At 41.4% G+C, this 21,092-nt stretch overlaps 1 protein-coding gene and 1 pseudogene across 1 annotated transcript; both read right to left on the bottom strand.

Moving 5' to 3' along the window:
- Positions 1 to 5,570: 5,570 nt before the first annotated feature.
- On the bottom strand, positions 5,571 to 6,106 carry LOC109457433 (interferon alpha-4; annotated as a pseudogene).
- An 11,755-nt stretch (positions 6,107 to 17,861) lies between these two features.
- Positions 17,862 to 18,443, bottom strand: LOC141571111 (interferon omega-2-like). Its single transcript, XM_074330330.1, has one exon. It carries the CDS (start codon positions 18,441 to 18,443, stop codon positions 17,862 to 17,864), a length of 582 nt encoding a protein of 193 aa, XP_074186431.1.
- Between the last annotated feature and the right edge of the window lie 2,649 nt (positions 18,444 to 21,092).

Here is a 21,092-nt window from a genome sequence, read left to right as displayed (position 1 = left end):
TTGTTAGGCCTCATAAATTTAATCAGGAAGAATAGAAATAATGTTAAAGAACATGAGAATTCTTAACGTATCTATCTGGTATAGAAAACAAAGTGAGATAATAGTAGTAGCACTAAAAGCAGTGTGATAAAGGGAGAAATTAGGTAAATGTATTACTAAAGCACATGATCTCTGAAACTCTATTATCCATATTAATTAGATTTAAGATTTGGGATGTAGCTGATATTACTATTGTGGAAAGATGTTTTCAATAAGTACTTCTAGGATGATTACTTGGCATTCTAAGAAGATATCAATGTCAAATCTCATGTCATTCCATAGGCAATAATAAAATCTTGATGGGATGGAGAACTGACAGTAAGATTAGATTTTTAAAAAGAGAGAAAGCCAGGGGTACCGTGGTAAGCTCATGTGAATAGCTAACCTACAAAATAAATGTTCATTCCTTTTAAATATATACAAATTTCTAACTTCTTCATACAAAACAGGACATGACTACAGAGACTTTCCTGGCAAGGTCACTGAATGGAGCCTGATTTCAGCATGTCCTCATGCACAATCCAACAAAATAAGGAAAATTAAGTAAAATATACAAAATACATATGCAGCTGTTAAAGAACAGTACACAAATAATATTTGAAAAGTGTTAGGATACCAATTAGGGAAGAGCCGTGTGATAGTTAATTTTATGTGTCAACTTATCTAGGCCACGGTTCCCATATATTTGGTCAAACATTATTCTAGATGTTTCTGTGAAGGTGTGCTTAACGTGACATTACAGGCATTTAACATTTGTATTAGTAGACTTTGAGTAAACAGATTCCCCTCCATACTGTGGGTGGGCCTCATTCAATCAGTTGAAAGTCTTAATAGAAAAAAGCTGACCTCCCAGGATGAAAAGGAATTCTGCCAACAGACTGCCGTTGGTCTGGAAATGCAAGTCTTCCTAGGGTATCCAACCTGTTGGTCCTCTTTCTGGAAAACCCTGACAAATACTGTGCGAAGCCAAATGTTGCCAAGCATTGTGCATTACCAAAAATTTTCCATCCTCCCATCCTCCAGAGGGAAGGATAAAAATCTATTAAGATTTAACTAAGGTCCTGGCCAACCCCAAGTTGGAGAGCAGCGAATCCAAATGTGAAGCATGTTACCTCAGGAAAAGATGGCTGACCCCTCCACCATCGCAGGCGCTCCCTGTTACCTTATCAATCACACATACTTCATGGTGAAATACCTCAGGGAAGATATCGTACTGATGATAGAAATTCCTCTTAACATATACCACAATTGATACATTTGAATAAATAAAATATCACTAGTTCACAAGGAACAATGACACTATTCATTAACAATCCTTAGCTTATATCAGGCTTCTCCATTTTACTAAGTGAAAGAGATTTCAAGATCATTCTTCAAAATGACAATGAGAATATTTCTCTATTTCATAATAGTTGAAGTCTGATATTAGGAGTAAATCTGTGAAACTAATGTTGTACTATTGAGAGTTGTATGATCAATGTTTCAAGAGATTTTCCTGATTAGCAGTGAGTTCCATTCCCGGATTGGCCGCTCTATCTGCCCCCAGAGTCCTGTAGTGTGTGGAATGGGTGATTCACAGGGAAGCTCTGGTCTGCACAGTAGGTTGTAGGCAGGGAACACACCTTTCTCTGTCCCTTTAACTGCCCAGTCCAAACAGTCCAGCCAGTCTGGAATCAGAGACTCACACTCTTTCTCTTTGTAATAGACACAGGGTAAGGCAACAGGCAGGTCATGACGGCATTAGAACGTATCGTTACCAAGAAGTAGTCATGTTGTGTAGCATGAAGGGACATCCCCAGGAAGTGGTAGGACCGGCCTACATCAGAAGCCTGCCCCCCAGTCTTGGTCTCACCAGGGAGCTGTTTCTCCTGAGAGGAGTTTCCTTAGCCCACCCACAGGCTAGATCCACTTTCTGTTTTCTGCTAGCTACAGCTACTATTACATCACACTCAATAGACATTAAGGAAAGCCTCTCATGCAGACGTTTCTGCAAAACCTCGAAATGTGATGCACTTTTGCTTTCTATTTGTAATGTTCTGCTCTTTAGGGAAACTTCTAAGCTGAAACCACAATGGAACAGAAAGCAGTTGTGTGGATGGGTTGAGAGGTAAAGAGTGAATGACAAAGGGCTGTGGGGCTTTCTACCCTGGAGAGGAAGGACAGTGTTGTGCCATGGGGGTGTATCCTGGAATGTGCCAGACGCTGGAGCCATTAACTATCCTGCTGCTCTGTCCTTTAGCTAGATATTTAATTCCCTCTCTCAGATATGAGTACAAGCCACCATTTCATCACTGAAAAAATAGTACACTTCTGTGAAATGAAGAACGACCATTTTTCAGCCTTCTCCAGAATTCATGACAGAATTCTGTTTTTTTCCGCTGCCTCTTTTTAGGTCAGTTACTGAAAAGTAGGATACAGGTCCTAAGAATTTGATAGAAAGAGACAGCGTTTATATTCTTATATATTGCTGTCTGGGGAAAAAAACATGAAAATACTTACCATATTGTAACTTCTTTTTCTATGTAAGATGTGATGCTAAATACGTGCCTTAAATGCATGAGTGCATTTAATATTCACAAAACATATAAATATTTTGAACTAATTTTATTGATGGGAAAACTGAGTCTTAGACAGAGAAAGTGCATTACTCAACATTACACATATGTCCAAGCAGAATGGAATTTCAATGAAAATTTCTTTATTGTGTGTTATAGGTGATTTTGTGAATTTCGTATTCTGGATTTCTGCTATAATTGTTAAATCTTTTATACTCCTGAATTATAATGCTCTATGGATTTCCATTTTCATTTTATATTTCCAGCTGTTTTTGAACAGTTTTTTTAACTTTAATTATTAAGAAAAAGATTGTGTGATTCACTTTCCCACTTTCATTTTTAAAGAAAGTCTTTCAGTCTTTCTGTCCTTGCTAATTTGGTAATCTTAGGATTCACATGCAATTGTGATATTCATAAAATTAGGAAAAATCACCAAAGGTATTATAAAATACTTATTATGTCTAGCTCTACCAGAAAATCAGATGTGTTATAAACTGCTATACTAAACCAGTGTCACAATGATGGATGTTAAGCAACTTAATTAGTAAAGCCAATGATTTCAGGGATCATTGCAGTATCAGTAGTAATTAGTTATTCTGATGAAAAATTGAGTTAGTTATCTATTCCTGCCTAACAAGTTCACAAAAACTGAGCAGCTAACTTATTTACAAAGTAGTATTACCAAGACATGGTAAATTATCCTTGTAGGTAATTAAATAACTCATTTAAATAAAAACAATATTAAACAAAATAATATGAATTACTAGTACATTGATTACATGAAATCATCCAGAAAAAGAAATATACTGCACAAAAGGGAAAACTATTCACAGAAAAACTAACCCACATTCTTTTCCAGATCCCACAATATTTCCTTCTCCACTTCAGAGTCACTGACTTCTCTTCTCTTATTTACACTTCCATCTACTTTAATATGGTCACCAATGCCATTTATTTTCCAGATGTAGTGGGCAGTTTCAATCCATATTTCCATGAATCCCAATTTTCATCTAAGCACATTTATTTTCTTAAATACAATCTTACCATCTTTCCCTCTTGTCCTTCTAATGTACAAGTTCTGACATTTAAGTTCGCAGACTTGCCACCATGAGCTTACACTGGCAGCTCAGTAAGGTTTCGTAACCTTTGTATATCAGTGTCTCACAGGTGTGTTCATGTCGACATGTGGTGGTGTCTTTCTGAGTGACATTCATTAATGTTGTGTGTTTTTGTGTGCCATCACGAGAATGTCTGAGCTCGAATTAGTGCAATGAACAAATATTAAATTTCTTGTTAAACTTGGCAAGAGTGGAAGTGAAATCAGGGACATGTTAGTCCAAATGTATGGGGATAATGCCATCAAGAAAATGGCAGTGAACAAATGGATTAAACGTTTCTCTGAGGGGAGAGAACGCAACACTGAAGAAGAGAGGTCAGGGCGGCCAGTGACGACAGAACTGACAAAAACATTGCAAAAATTCATCGAATCGTGGGTCACAATTGTCTGCTGATTATGTAGCATAGCAGACCAAGTAAACATTGATAGAGAAACAGATAGGAAAATCTAAACCGAAAATCTTGGCATGAGAAAGGTGTGTGCAACAGTAGTCCCGAAGGAGCTCTTGCATCGCCACAATGCACCAGCTCACATGGCACTGTCTGTGAGGGAGATTTAGCCAGTAAATAACTGTATTGAAACACCCTCCCTACTCACCTGATCTGGCCCCCAATGACTTCTTTCTTTACCTGGAAATAAAGAAAATGTTGAAAGGAAGACATTTTGATGACGTTCAGGACATCAAGCGTAGTACGACGACAGCTCTGATGGCCATTCCAGAAAAAGAGTTCCAAAATTGCTTTGAAGGGTGGACTAGGCACTGACATTGGTGCATAGCTTCCCAAAGGGAGTACTTTTAAGGTGACTGCAGTGATATTCAACAATGAGATTTGTAGCACTTTTTCTAGTATGGGTTCGTGAATTTAATTGTCAGACTTCGTGTAGTCAATCTACTTTGTTATGTTTGGAGTGCTTCTCTTCCCTCCCATTAAAGGACCTCAGAATCAAGGTGAAGTCTTTTTCTCACTCTGCAATGTCTCCCCACATGATGAACTACATTTCTGACTTTCCCTTGCCGCATGTGGACCTCCAGCCAAGGCATTGATTGTACATGGCAAACTCACATATCCAACCGACAATGGACCTGTGTAGTTTGATGTCTGCTAGTCAAGTGTACCAGATATCTACTGTTTTTATTTTTATTTCCTAGCATTCTTCACTCTAGCTACTGGTGAGAGAATTCATTTGTTTTTCCTTCTTCTCAATAGAGCATTTAACATAATTGATATTAATTTTTATCATTGCTTTTAGGTTTCTTTCCCCACAAAAATCAAAGATAGAATAAAGTAGGAACTGTATTTGTTATGTTCATGTCTGTAGCATGTCAAGTCAATAGCTGAAAAAGTCAATAGCTACCTGAAATTTGAATATAATGTGATGGGTAAATGAATTGTGTGATCCATTTTTTAAACGAAGTTGCACAATGAGGTTTGGTGTTTCTTTTTAAAATAAACTAATACATGAAGTTTACCATGGTAAAGTTTTAATAAACAAAAATATCATACATGTAAACAGTTAAATAGAACATATTTTATTGTATCACCATAATGTACAAGTGCATGTGTGAGATACTATATGAAAAAATTCTTATAAATAAGTGAGTAAATATTAAAATAGATACACAGATCCATCAGCATGGGCATCTGTAAGTGACCAGTGCCTGTAAAGTTGAACATCATGTTACCTAAAACTCCTGAAAGTCTTTGACAAATTGATTGCACTTATGTCATGATTACAACACAAGATAACAGACAGTCTTTGCCGTGACAAATACGAGGAAGTGTTATATTATTACTCCGTGAGAATCATCTCCATGGGGAACCAGGTGTCGTTCTCATTCCTTCATCTTCCCCACGAGTTCATTGGTAAGAGAAGGATCTCCTGATTTCTGCTCTGACAATCTCCCAGGCACAAGGGCTGTATTTCTTCCCTTGCAGAGAGAGGGTGATTCTCTGGAAGTATTTCCTCAGGGCCAGAAGGGAGTCCTCATTCACCAGGGGCGTCCCTTCCACACCCACCTCCTGCATCAGACAGGCTTCCAGGTAATTCAAATGCTGATAAAGCCCAGGGCAGAATTTGTCTAGGAGGGTCTGGTCCCAAGCAGGGAAGGAGCCCTCTATTCTGAAGAGGTCGAAGGTCTGCTGGGTCATCTCCTGGATGATAGAGATGGCTTGAGCCTTCTGTAACTGGTTGTCACCAAACGCCTCCCGGGGGAATCCAAGTCATGTCTGTCCTTCAGGCAGGAGAAAGGGGACATTCTCCTCATTTGTGCGAAGAGCATTAAGGCCCTCCTGTTAAGCAGCCTGTGGTTGTGAGGCAGGTCACAGCCCAGAGAGCAGCTGGAATGGCAGCTGAGCACCAGCAGGGCCATCAGGAAGGAGAAGGGCAGGGCCATTGGGGGCTGTCAGATGCTGCTGGCCTGGCTGAGCCCGGGACCTGCACACCTTGTCTCTAGGCTCTGAAGCCCTTCCTTTGTGCATGCGTCTCATGTAGGGGACATAACGAATTTCCAGTTTCTGAATGTCCCCTTTCTACTTCTGCTTTTGTTTTCCTTGATGCACTTTCTACATGGTTTAGATCAGTGCCATTCAAACTTTTATTTTTCATATTACTCCTTGCCCACAGAGTCGTCCAGATGTTTTTGTAAGTGAATCCCCCAAGGAAACTTAACACAGATGTACAATATATATGTATGTACTGCATGTGTATCTATGCTTTCTATATAAAAAAAAGACAGTTTAAAGTTTACTCTTTTTATTCAGTGAAAGATTAAGAATGACTAAATAAAATTTTAAGCTGCAAGTTAAATTTAAAAGATATTTACATTTCCTTTCACATAATTCAAATTAATGTAACTTTATAACTAAGTTTGCAGAGTGACTTTTAAGGCAATAAATTTACTCATACAAATAGTAAGGTATCCCATTACCTGTTTAAAAAAAATTTCTACAATACCTCAAAATAATACTAATATGTAGATGTAATGTAAAATCATTCAAAACTGCTAAACACCATTGAAACCTAAATTATTGTCTTAACATTTATTTTTTGGTAATTAACTTTTAATTTTGCTTCACATCAGAAAGTAATTTTCACTTCAGTAGCTGCTAAATGTTCATATAGATATTGCAAACTTTTTTATTAGCATTGACATAATTATTGATGTGCTGAATAATTTTAGTAGAACTAAATAATAAAATATAAACTGTTTGAATTTGTTTCTAAATCAACATCATACTGATGAGTAAACATGAGGATATTTAAACTGATGCGTTCACAAGACAGCCAGTGCCAGCTGGTAAGTAAGCAAAGGTACCCTCTCACAATATGATGCTGAGATCAAGCCAATGATGGAGGGAAAGTCCTCCAATGAAACACCAAGTCACCGGAGGTGTGGAGCACTGATCTTGCATGCATTTTGTATATCTTCATTGAACCAAGGATTCTCATGTGATACACGAGAAAACCCAAAGAGAAAAATGAATACTAAGGAATAAGATTTTGTTCGATAGGCTTGGGCTTTGGAGAGCAACAAACCATTGTCATAGCTAAGATTTGTTCACAGTCACAAGAACTAATTTTTGCACCCTTGGGAGCAATATTATCCCCAATGAGAGTACGTGATTAGACATCATCAGCTAGAATCTTTCTTTGTATTTTTGCATTCAATTTCAAACGTCCTAAAGGACTTTCGGTGTTTCCAATCAAGTCGCTTTTCTCAAACATAAAGGAAACCATCTTCGTAAATAATTGAACTGCATAAATATTGATTATTATCGTGGAGAGGATTAACTTTCAGCTTTGATCCTAAACTCTTTATATTTTGCTTAAGAAGTTATATTGCCTCAGCCGTCCAGATTCCTACCCTTTAAATGGCAGGTATGAGACCTTCTTTAGTCAATCAGCTCTTTAGTAACTGGACTCTGTCTTATTCACCGTGCTGTGCTCGGCTCCTGGCCCAGTGTGGTCACCCATTAAGTGATTTTTACTAAAAAGTTTTTCAGATTTCCCCTTCCTACTGGGAGGTACTCACGAATGACCAAGTTATGTTGCTTCTTCGTGGCCATAATTTCGTAGCATTATAACAGACAATGGCAAATATGTCCACTGTACTCATACTGGTATCACTAATGTCTCCTGAGTTTATTGCTCAAACCACTAGAATTCTATTTCCTACAAGGTGCATGTGGCTCTGGCAGGCAAGCTGTAAGTGCAGCACCTAATTTTCACCCTTTGCCTAGCAAGTATGACCTCATCTCCAAACCGCTTTCTACTTTATCATAAGAGAAAAATAACTGGCCTGGTGCCATATACAGAGCCACATATCTAAACACAAACTCTCCTGATTCACGCAGCTCACAGAACCAGACAATTTGCCACATTACTCTTTGGTGGGAATTTCCTGAAGTGGCAATTACCTACCTTGATCCTGAGACAGACTCTTGGGAAACCCCACACCAAGGATGATGAAAGATGCTTTGTGTGATCTCTATTCATTCCGTGGGTTATTGAGCTCCATTTCCATTTGAATTCCAAAACTTAGCCATGCATAATTAGAGCAATACTTCAGGTCAAAAGCAAGATTTGGATTCTGAATCCTTAGTCACTGTTTTTTGCCTACTGACCAGTTCATTCTTCTTTCCTTTCTAAGCATGGCTGTATTCTCTCTTCTGGATGCCAGGCGTGTAGCTATGGTGACCTGCTATGGTCTCATGATTATGTTCCCATAAAATTTACATGTGGAAGTCTGAACCCCTGAAGTGATCATGTAATGTGATGAGGAAATTTGGAAATAATTAGGGCCTGAGGGATGAGCCTCGTGAATAGTATTAGTGCCCTCATAAAAGAGGCCTGCGCTAGATCCCTCCCTCTCCTGCCATGTGAGGATACAGGAGAACTCGGCATTATGTCCCCAGGAAGCAGACTCTCCTCCTAAGCCAACCATGCTGACACCTAGATGTTAATTTCAGCCTGTAGAACTCTGAGCAAGAAATGTCTGCTCTTCACAAGCTACGGACTCCATGCTCTTCTGTTAAAGTAACCTGAATGGACTAAGACATACCTGACCTAATTTCTTCTCAGACTACATCCCCGGGGTCTGTAAAATACCTCAAAAGAGAGAAATCATTTTACTCAACCTTGGCATTTAGTGCAGTCCCTATTATTTCAGGAGCACTGTCAATATTCACGAAGAGAATAATGAAGGTAACAACGGGAGAAAGAATAATACCAATATACACTAGATAGACATGAATTGAGTGAACTAGAGAACTAAATACTTTGTAAATTCCTCATGGTTCTCTGAAGGAGGTTGTAATTAAATATTGCATGAGGCAGCAATTTAAAAGATTGTTGGGACTAGGAGATATTTACTTCAGGTTTGTATCTTCAATATTTAGACTATCAGGATGAGAATCATAGGCCTCGTCATAAATAGAAGACTCACGCTCTGCGTTTATTTCAGGGATCCTCGAGAACCTGGAAGGAGCTACCTGATCAGACTTTCCTCTTCTCCCCCGGGTAATAGGGAAACAACTTGCACTTTACACTGTGTTCTGAGACCTCGTCTACACACTTGTGGCCGTTCTTTAACTTTAGCTTGTGCCTTGAGAATCAACCTGAATGCTTCTTTCACAGGATCAGTGATGCTGTGAGCTGTAACTAGTGACCTCCATGCTATGTCCCCCCAGAGTTCAATTTGTAGAATCAGACTTGCAGTTGTATTGATAAAGTTAGTGCAGCAAATTGGTAAAAATAACACATGGGTTGTTTTTTCACCTACAAGAGCATTAGGACAAATAGCATAAAAATGAACAGTGGTCGTATACACTGAACTTGTCTGCTCTCCTAATTAGTCCCCAGAGTAGAGTCTGTTTCTGAACTTATTGCACTTAGACGTCCCATGAGAATAAATTCAGAACAACTATTGTGAGTGTAACTCATATTGCCCTGTAGAGTCCTGGCCCTTGAAAACACCCCATGTGATCTGCCATTATTTTCCCTTTACAGCTGAGTGGTATAGACTTGAGTACCAGAGACAAATGTGGCATAACATGTTGAATATGGCAAAGTCACACAATAGAAAGTACCCATGATATTGAATCACTGCAGAACAACCAACCAGAGAGTCCTCTGATGAGGAATGATTGCATTGTGTTCTTTTACAAAGGAAAGGTAAGTCTTTATAATGATCAATGTATGAATGGTTTTCTGTTTATCACTTAGAACAGCTACCATTGACTTAACTGACAAATATGTTTAACAAAACACTATCCTGATGAACCTTCCCATAAAAAGAATGGACTTTACACTTCGGACAGCAAATGTTTTCCTGAACCCCTGAACCCCAAAAAAACACCCTTAAACAGGTTACCGAAATTATATTATAAAATTATTTATTTGAAAAGGTAGTTCTTTTTCCTATCTATAATTTTGTAGCATCATGATGAAAATTGATTTTCTTAAATAAGGCCCTGATTTTGGTTTCAGGAATTTTCAGCCGGTGCCGAAAAGTGAATTGTGATTGTTTGGGGGTTTAGCAAACAGTGTCATCTAATAGAGATTTACGAATATACGTTTCTTCTTTGTTTGTGGACTTTGCTTGAGGGTTGTTACACAAGAGAAAGGCGCACTTGAATTTCACTTCTGACAACCTCCCAAGCACAGGAGCTGTATTTCTTTTTCTTCAGATACTTCAGGATTACGCGGAAGTAATTCCGGATACGAATTCCCAAATGGTCGGGACAAACCAGAGTTTGTTCTTTAGTCTGCCCCAGCTCTTCCAGACTGTCATCAAGGCCGGAGAGCAGTTTGGCGAGGAGCGTGTGGTCCCAAGCTGCAGGGCTCTTGTCTGTATTGAACAGCTTGAAGGTCTGCTGGAGCATCAGGAGGCACAAACAGGTGCGTTGTGTCTTCTGCATTTGGGTGATGTTCCCACTTTCCCAAGGAAATCGGAAGTCGATTCTGTCGTTCAGGCATAAGTGAGGGGGGATGCTTTCCAGCTGTCCCATAAGACTGAGGATTTCCCTTTTTTTTAGGCTGTCGCTCCAAGACAGGTCCCCGCCAAGAGAAAAAGCCGGGATGGAGCCCAGCATCACTCCCGCCACTAGCCACCAACAGATCTGGGCCATTGAGAATTGGACGCTTCGCTAGACGCCCTGCAGGGGGCGCGCGGGCACCGCTCCACAGCGCGAAGGTTCCTTCGAGGGTTTACTGAGAAGCGTGCTTCTCGAGCTGGCCGCAAGAGGGCGCGCGGACGCAGACTTGGCAGCCTTTCTGCGATTCGGGTAGCGGAGAGAAAAGTCCGGGGCCTCATTGAGGAACAAACTCGGCGCTGCTTTAATAGTGTAGGAAAGAAAACTTCCTTTCCGCGGCCGGGACGGCTGAAGACCGAGCTTTGCCGTGGCCGCGCCGGGGACATATTGCTTAGGGACGGAGAACAGAAACGCGCGTTTACTGCGCTTTCCCCCAGTTTTGTGCTTTCCTTTCGCACAGAAACCCTAGCGAGGCCACTTTCACAAAGAATCCGTTTACGGAGAGATTTGAGGCTCGGAATCGGAACATGTTGAGTCGTTTTTACGGCTTCGGGACAGTGTCTGTGCGAGATGCCGACAGATTCAGAGACAGAGGAACACGGAAACCATGGGATGTGACAGGACAGCGTTGGGGACGCCATCGGAGTGAGTCGGGGCGCGGCCGCCCCGGGGGCCCGAGCCCGGGAAGAATGTGCGTCCCCGGGTCAGGCTTTGTGACTTTCCTGGTGACTTTTCAACGTTACAGCGTTACAGGTGCTGGGGTAAAGTACTGAAAAAATGAAAAGTTGGAACATTAAATCCGCGTTTTACCAAAATATTGAACTATTTTAACATTAAGTAAAAATATCAAAGGTAAAATGTGGAAAATATTTTTCACATTTCAGCTTAAAAGAGCATTTAATTAAACTTTTTAAAAGGTAAAGAACCTTTACTATTGAAAAAAAAGACAAACGTAATATTTACAGAATATTTTTTAACACTAACACTATTGAGACAGCGTTTTCCTTCACTTCATTGAAACTGTATTTTACGTACATAGAAAGAAGAATTGAAGATAATTTTACTTTCTTGGCTTTAGGGGAAGTGAACTCATTGCTATTTTCAAGACGACTTCTTTACTTGTTTTCGTGTTTGACAATTTCTGGTGACTCCGTGACGATTTTAAATAATGTTTATTTAATATGACATTAGTGAATCGGCTTTCATAGGACTCCACCTTGACAACACTGTTCAAAAGGAAAGTTAAGAGTTGTGTGAAAGCAGTGGAGGACAGTTTAATTTTCTTTCGACAGAATGAATAGAACTATGTGAATTAACGCTCGGCGTTCAGAATTTTAGCAACTGCCTGAAACTTACCAAAATTTTACTTGTGTGGGGCCCACTTCCTCTGTAAGACTCTCAGGGCTTTGCAATACAAGGTCATTTCTTGTCTTTTAAATTTTGGTATTTTCTTCGTCATGGACATTTCAGCATGAATTTTCATTTTTTAGCATTGAATGAAAATAATATTTATCTTCATTCCTTAGATTTGGTGCCTTCTCAACTTCCGTGTTTGGGGAACGGAATCACTTTACCCCACTATTAATCCAGGAGATAGCTTTTGATTTAGAGTGTTGTGCTCTTCAGTGGCTGAAAATCTCAGAATGTCTCATTTCCCATCATCCTCGCCACCGCACCCTTTTTTAATTCTTTCACCATTTTCCTGGTCTTTACAACCTTTTAATTTAATCTGTGCCTTAACACAATATCACCAGAGGTATTCTGAATCTGCGGATGAGGGAAGGGATTATTTAGCTCATTTATAGGATTCGTAGCACAGCCATTTGTTTTCCTGTTTGTCTTTGACAACTTTTCTCCATTCTGGTTTTCTGCAGAGAGTTTCAAGTGTGCTGTAAGATTTCCCTCAATTAATGTGCCAGGCACTGATCTAAGGGTGGAAACTAGGGTCTGTTCCTTCAAAGTCCTACATAAAAGCCCCTCTCCTAGAGTTTCCATTGGGGAACCTCACCACGCACACCCCCGAGAATGTTAAAAGAACTGCAATCAAAGCTTCTCTTGGCTGGGCTGAACATGGACTATACGATTATCATATGTTACCTTAATACTAAAGGCAGCTATCACTCCCTATGATCAGATTCTCAGCCTGTAATTTGCACATATTTTGTTTAATCTTTACAATTTCCTATGTGACCACTAGTAAAGTTGTCTCGGTGTCCGAAGAGCGGAAATGACAATCTGATGTCATTTCAATTCAGGAGCCACAGATTTTGAAGAAAGTGAAGCTTTCAGCTGACCTCCACTCCCTCCTCTTCATCAGTTCTCTTTGCTCTGAGCTGCACTGAGCATGCTCGGACTTCATTCATCCTAATTGAGCCTTTAATGTCTGTCCTCCCTGCTCCCTGGAGAACAGTCAGCATCCCTGTCTCACTTTCCCTGAATCCACATTGCCAAGCACATTGTCGCCTCTGTGCAGTCAACACCTCGTGGGTGACAGAATGAAGAGCACTGTATGAATTAACCCTTAGTGTTAACCCTTGATCTGTGCTGATCGCACAAAACTACCTTGGGGGAGGGAATCGTGGTATCCATCAAGTCCACGCAATTTCACATACTATAGATTTCTTGCGTGATCTTAATTGTCAAAAAAAGTGTGTATAAACCTTGTGCTGCTTTCTCATTGTAACGGGGAAGGATATTTTTGACCAAAATAACACTTACTTTAAACGCTTTCGTCACTCGCATGGTGTCCCAGAGAATATTGATCCATGGCTTTATGTCAGGTTGAAAGCATATAACCTAATTCAATCAAGCACGTGGGGTTAGGGAGATACAGGGTTTACCAATCCAGTAGGCTTCACAATATTTTAAACTCTTGTGATGGTGAATTTTCTGTGTCATTTTGATCGGACTACGGGGTGTCCAGATATTTGGTCAATCGGTCTGAGTGTGTTGGAGGGTGGTTTGAGATGAGATTAACCTTTCAGTAGATGGACTGAGGAAAGCGGATCACCCTTCCTGACCTGAGTGGCCCTCATCTAACCGTCTGAAGGCCTGAGTAGGCCAAAGGGCTGACCCTCGAGTGTCAAAACGACAAAATATCATTCAGCTGCAATGGAACTGGAGTCTAAGGCTTATGGCAAAGGGAATGATGAAGGGCCAGTAGAAGGAAACAAGGAAAGATAGAGCCGATTACTCTGGCGGGGACTTAAAGGAGAGTGATTGTAGTCGGAGGCCAGCCGTCAGCTGTCCAAAACCAGCCACGTGATTCCTCTGTCTATTTTCCTCCCAGATGTAATCAGTTTGGGGACAGGAGGGGAAATCATGCCAACAGACTCACTGGAGACCGATTTGAAACAACACCACCAAATTCCTCATTCCCTAATTCTATCTGCACAATAATGGATATTAGTCCTTTTCAATGTGCATTTCACATGATTAGTGGATCCAATCAGAAACGTGGATCATCTCAATATCATTAATACACAAGAAGAGGATATAGCTGGAAAGTTATCTGACTACTAAAATCAGTATGACATTACTGAGCACCTACTATGGACTAGGGTCTGTCCTAAGCACTTGCGATTCATGGCTCTGAACACTCCTTTGAATGCACTTGCGTTTGTAAAACAGGTGTTTCTCAAGCACCTTCAGGTGTCAGTCTTGTTGTACTCCCTTCAGTGCATACCAGTTAACGGAATGGGCAGATATAGGTCCTTTCATTAACCCCATTTTATGAAGAAGGAAACAGAGCCACAGGGAGATTAAATAACCTTCCCCAATCATAGCAACAGATTAGCAATTAGGCCTTCTGACTCCAGTCCAAGCCCTAAAGAACTTTCTAGGGATTTCACTGTTCCTAAGAACCAAAGAGGCTGCTGAGTTTCTGAACATCCTTTCTCCAGGACAGTCTCTATGGTGGTGACTTTCACCGAGCAACTTGGCTAGGTCCACAGGCAGCCACCCTGCAACTGGCCTTAAAGTGTAGCTGGAGGGAAACAACCATAAGGGGAACCACCCACCAGGATCACAGTTTACACCAGCCGACGACCAGCGTCAAAAAACAACACGTCTGTAACTTCTTGTAACTAACACACTTGACATCTTCTGTTAACCTGCAAATTAAGAGCCCTGTGCGCCAAAGTGTGCCCAGTTTGTTACATTCCAAGTTCGCCAGCTGCTGCTGGCTCTTACACTTCACAGATCTTGATGCTTGCTTTGGTTCACTGAGCCAATGAGCTCATGTGACTGGTACAGTCTCCTCCTAGTTGGAATCGGAACTTAAAACCACCTAAACGTCTGTGGAATGTGCTCCGGGATTCTGTACCAGCTCGTGTGGTGTAGACGTGTGGGCCGTGTTGGTGCTGCAGCTACCTTCAGTTACTGTTTCTGTGCCTGGCTGGGCGCGCAAGCGCCCGCGTGCCCAAACACACACACACACATACACTCAAACACACACACTCACACACGTGTGCTCTTGCCCTAGATGGGCAGGGAGGATCAGGCGTGGATACATTCACACTCGGCTGCCTCTAGCTGACACTGCTCAGGGATACTACACAGACATCCACAGTCCCCACGGTTGTGACCTGGGTCTCCCTGGTCCCCTTCCCCAGCCACACGTATGTGGGGCAGCTGAAGTCCAGCGTCAGGGCAGGACCTGTGAGCGCTGGGCAGGTAGCTCAGGGCAGCGCGGCTCGGCTCTCAACCCCGCCTCTGCCACAGCCAGCTCTGCCTCTCGGGTCTCCAACACTTTCCAACATATGTAAACTTCTAACATATTATCATAAAAGTATGTTAGTAACTGCCAGACAGTGAACACGATATAGCTACTATGAAGATTTTCAGGACAAAGTGACAGTACACGGCTGGCTAGGGGAGCTTTTCACACTGAACATAATAATTTATCAAAATGAATGAAAGTAAATAAAATTACACACATATGTATGTATGCGTAGATGTTTATGTATACACATCTATGTCTACATATACATACGTATATTCTCATGGATATGATATATATACCATATGTGTATCTTTTTCAAAACCCCATTTAGAAAGGATCATAATATTTGAAAGATGTTTAGGAATCAAAGACAGACACAGAAGAAGTGCAGAATTGGTAAGCCTTTCTCCTGCTGCTAAACTCGTCCACGCAGAAGAAGTAGTAGAGAAGAGGAAGATAAAGGACAAAAATGTATTAACATATCACCACGATCTTCCCCACCCACAATTTATAAAGAGCAAACTAAAGCATTGGCGAGGTCAACTGAGGCAAAGATTCAAGAAATCCTCCCAAATTGACATCTCTCCTCGCTACGTGAACAATTCACACACACACAGACACAGACAAACACACACACACACACACACACACACACACACAATCCCTGGGGAACTATGTCAAGTCCAACACTGTGTAGGCTTCAGTAACACCTCCGGAATTCTACCACTATTCTTACACGTCAGTGAAAAAGCCTCTGCTTGTCAGTCGGCAACATTAGAATTCTCTAACAGTTCAGAAAATATATCTGAACTCTGACTACTTGGAAGAACTGCCAATATCATCATTCCATTGATAATGACAATATTTTCCAATCAGTCAGACAGAATCACATATTTGGAATGAATTGATGAAGCTGGAAGTTTACTGTTCACACTGATATTTAAACCATCAACTAGAACATTTCCTGTTAATGAAAACACCAAAGCAGTAGCACGCCCATTTTGCACAGCTCTAGCCCACAGTGTGGATAAGGCTAGTTAGTAGCAGGCTGGAGCAGGAAATGCAGTTTTATTCCTTCTCTCTTTAGAGCGGCCCAATGTGCAGAAAAGCCTTGCCCTGCCTGAAGCAGCACACTTTTTCTTTTTGTAATGATGTAAGCTACAACAGTGTGGTATTCAAGTATGATGTCACATCTTGACCCAGACAGCCTGTTGTTCATTTCGGAAGTGGATCTCCGGGAAGGACTAAGATTGGGGATTGGCAGAAAAGGCTGCCCTCCTACATTCGATCTGGCCATGTCCCAGGTGGCCAGCGGAGGGCGCAGTTCCTACGTGAGGACTTTATTAGCCCACGCAGTGAACTGAGCTCAGTTGATCCTTTGACTTTCAGCACCAAGTTCATCATTGTAACCATAGCATTGAGTCAGGACCCCCAAATAGTCATCAGAACGCTCATGGAAACAAAACTGTCTACAACGATTTTGAAAAACAGCTCCTTTTCAATTTTTGTCCTTTGTGGCTTTCTACTCTAAGGAGAAACCTTGAACCTAGAAACCACAAGGGAACCAGAGCACTTGTGAGGGAGGGTAGCAGGGAGGAGGGAGTGAAGCGACTGTATAAGGGACTGACTGCATTCAGTAAAGCAGGACAGGGGGAGGGAGGGAGGAAGACACCAGGTGCAGGGACCGGCCAGTCAACACCACTCATCTTTCCACCTCATTCTGGATGACTCCTCTCACGTGTTTCTACGCACCTCTCTTTACTGAGTGAGTGTAAATCAGTTGCACCTCTGACATGGGTACTGAACGTTTTCCATGTTTTCCAGAACTCTTCTCAATTCCACAGCATTCCGGCTTTGGCAGGCATTTTATGACAAGTGGTAGAACTGTTCCATAGGACTTCACAATAACTGTTCTATAGGACAAAATCTATTTTGAAATAGATTTGCATACAAAAATAAGATTCACGATCTCAGAATTTTAAAAACTCAACAAGGTTTCTTTCATAAGTAATTAATACAAACTAAATGCAAAATAAACATGGAAATGTAAACATGTTTTGTAAATTTTAATACAATGTAAAAATGAGCATGTAATTACATATGGTTTTTAAATATTATAAATATGATAGACTCTGGAAAAAAGGAAATAAATACAGAAATAAATTATATAAATAAGTAAACAAACAAACATACAACTAAGCATAACAACAGTCACCTCTTCCGGGCTGATGACACTGGAGCTGAATTTTTTAACACAGTCTAACTTAATGCTGACAAAATATTTGCTGAATTAAATACAATCAATTCTGTGACTGAAGCAGAAAGAAGAGCCCTTTGAAATGACCAAACACATGTGCAAGGATGATGTGGCACAGTCATCGGTGAGAATCAGTTCAAGGTGAGCCCAGGTCTCCATCCTTCTTTCTTAACCCTTCTTGCAAGCTTGTTGATGAAGAGAAGGAACTCATGATTTCCTCTCTGACAACCTCCCAGGCACAGTCACTGTATTTCTTCTGTTTCAGGTAGAGACGAATGCCCAAGAAGTACCTCTTCACGGCCAGTGTAGGGTCCTTCCCAGCGGCAGATTCTGCCTGTCCCACGTCCTGCACCAAACAGGGTTCCAGGTCTTCCAGCTGCCGATGGAGTCCAGTGAGGAGCTGGTGCAGCAGGGTCGTGTTCCAGGCAGCAGAGTGCTCTGTGAGGAAGACTCTGGAGGTCTGCACGAGCATCTCGTAAAGGACAGAGATGGCCTGGGTCCTCTGGACCTGGCTGCCATTCACCGCCTGCTGGGGGAATCTGAAGTCTTTTCTGTCATCCAGGCACAGGGAAAGGGAGATTCTCCGCATTTGATCCAGGAGCACGAGGTTCTCATTGCTGACCAGATCATGGTTCAGAGTCAGGTTGCAGCCCAGAGACCCACCGTGGCCATGGCTCAATACCACCAGGGCCGAAAGGAGAGAGAGCATGAGGGCCATGGAGAAACGTGGGTGCTGCTGGCCTGGCTCAGCTGAGCGTCGGATGAACCTTGGCCTCTAGGTCCTCTGATGACAATCTTTCTGAGCATGGCCATTATATAGGGAACACAATCATTTTCATTTTCTAAACATATCACCACACTTCCACTTCCTTTATTTTGTTTTCATTCATGTCTTCTCCATTTACTCTAAGAAAATATCAGTCTACACTATTAATTTTGTCATAGAAGTTGAAGTTTCCCGGTAAAATCCAAATGTGCCCATGGAAATGGATACTGATCAATCAATTGAGAAACGTCTTGTCCAGAAGTCAGAACTGTGAGTAGCTATGCAAATGCACAAACATATGCACATATCATGTACATTTTTCATACATAAATATTGCTCTTCTCCTCATTAGAAACAAAATTTGGCCTTGAATCTGGGCAACATTTTTACCTCCTTGCTTTATTTGCAGAGGGAGACAGGCTCCCTCAGCCCCGTGGCTTTGTGTATTTTGTTAGGTACTTACCACACCGTGGATAGGAAATAAGCTCTTCAGAACGCAGGACTAGGATTTGTTACTATTTTCTTCACAGCCGAGGCTGGTGATCATTAGTGAGTAAGTTTCTGGGATGTTTCTCTTCCTGCTAGAACACATTCATGCAGGTCCATGTGGTTACACTTCACTGGGGCAACAAGGTCACAACTAACAGACACATTGCCCTTTCTTTCTACCATTTTAACAGGTCCATAGGGCTCCTCAGGTCGTGCCAATACTTGCAGCACGAATCCTGGTTCTTTCTGGTGCATGTAGGTTGGCGATTCTAACACCAAGATAATTTTCTTTTCCCAGGAGCACCTCACTCACAAGGGAGGTATCACCTCTAGAAACCCTTTCCCTGTGAAGTGACAGAGTCCCCAACCCAAACTCTCCTGACTCACTTCCTAAGGGCAGGCTGAGCACATCCTGAGGCGGTTAGGATTCCCCTGTTGTGGAGAGATTGTGTCTTTGTTGGCAAAATAACTGATTTTCTAGGATCCCGGCCCTTCCCGCTCTATGTGCTGAGGACCCTCATTCTCACTCGTGACCTCCTGACCCATGTCCCCTGGTATCAGGAGTGAAACCAGTCCTCAGTGCTGATTCCAAAGTTTATTTTTTCTAAGTAAGTGGAGGAAATAGTTATCCAATTGTAATCATTTCGCCTTTAGTAGGCAAATAATTTTTATTTTTCCAGGATGGCTTTTATTGTTTGATTCTTTTACCTCAATTTATTGGACAATCGTTATGCTCCAAATCTGTGAGCTGGGAACACGAGATCAAATGATGGCGTCTCTCAGCAGAAACTTACGGGACAGAAATTAGTGAACTTCAGTTGTTCATTCAGTCCGCATATTTCTATTGGGCGTCTCTCTTCATCCTTCGCTGTCTCATGTTAGGAGGGCATGAGGCCCGGGCTATTATGTCAGGGAGACATAGCCTTCTTTCCTTTACTTATGCGAGCTATTTCATTTTAAATTTAAAAAACAACAGTAACAAGAATCTGAATATCATATTTTTTTTGCAGAGCAGTGTACCAGGCATGGTCTGTCTCGCTCCTATGGCATAATTTCGGTTTCTTTCTGCGGTTAATACAAACAAAGGAAAGTAAAAGGAGGGCAAAGGGGCTTCACTGTGTTTCCCCATAATTTTCAAGACTTCAGATTTTTTTGTTTCTAATTTCAACGTTCCTAGAAAGCAAAACCTGACAGTTGTGTGTGAACAAAAATAAAACATACGTAATTCAGAATGTCACGAAAGTGCAAGAAAGGAAGTGACTCTTTGGGTGACAACATGACAAAGTGTAAGTTAGCAAAAATTCAGTGTAGCCAAGTTGGGACCTATGGCAGCGGAAGGAGGGAAGCCAGTGTTGAATGACACAGAATCAGGACACAACTGCTTCTGCCAGAGGCTCACAGAACAGTACCTCCCGGGTCAATGACCAGCATTCGTGTTGCAAGACCAGCCACTTCATTTTTCTTTCATTGAATCCACATGTGATGAGCTCTGAGGAGAGAAAAGAGGAATCACACCACCAACTCTCAAGAGACTGATCCCCCTGAGCCCCAGTTGCCAGAACACTAACCCTCTCTGGCAGGATTGTGAATATGAGCCCTAGCCTGAGCACTCTATCCACTTAAGAAATGCACTCAGGCAATTAAAAGTTTGCCTTGAGAAATCTAGAAATAAGAGAGGGAATGAAGAAAACGTTCAGCTCTTCATCTGCACAAGAATGACGATGGTACTTTAAATGATAACACCCAAAGTTCTCTCAGGCTAACTATGGTCCAGCCACTATTCTAAGACCTTAGAGATTGTTAACACAATCTTCTTAATAACCCTGTTTGGATTACACTCATTTATGAATCTGTTTGGAGAGAAATATAAATCTGGAGGGATACGTTTTTCTGAAGGTAGCGAAGATTCAAGGTCAAAACCTTAAGTAGATTTGAAATAATGACTTGTGTAGAAGGACCTGTTAAATAAAGTGAAAGACTGAAATGGGCATGAACTGTATGAACCACGGAGAGGCAAAGCCATGAAGTCACAAGAGCAGGGAAGGTGAAATGATGTATTTCCAGCTCCACTTCAAGTGCCAAAGAATTGTTGTCTATTGTTTTGTGTGTCAA

The sequence above is a fragment of the Rhinolophus sinicus genome, linkage group LG04 (genome assembly GCF_036562045.2).
Source record: "Rhinolophus sinicus isolate RSC01 linkage group LG04, ASM3656204v1, whole genome shotgun sequence".
NCBI lineage: Eukaryota > Metazoa > Chordata > Mammalia > Chiroptera > Rhinolophidae > Rhinolophus > Rhinolophus sinicus.
This window is presented reverse-complemented; position numbering and strand designations above follow the sequence as displayed.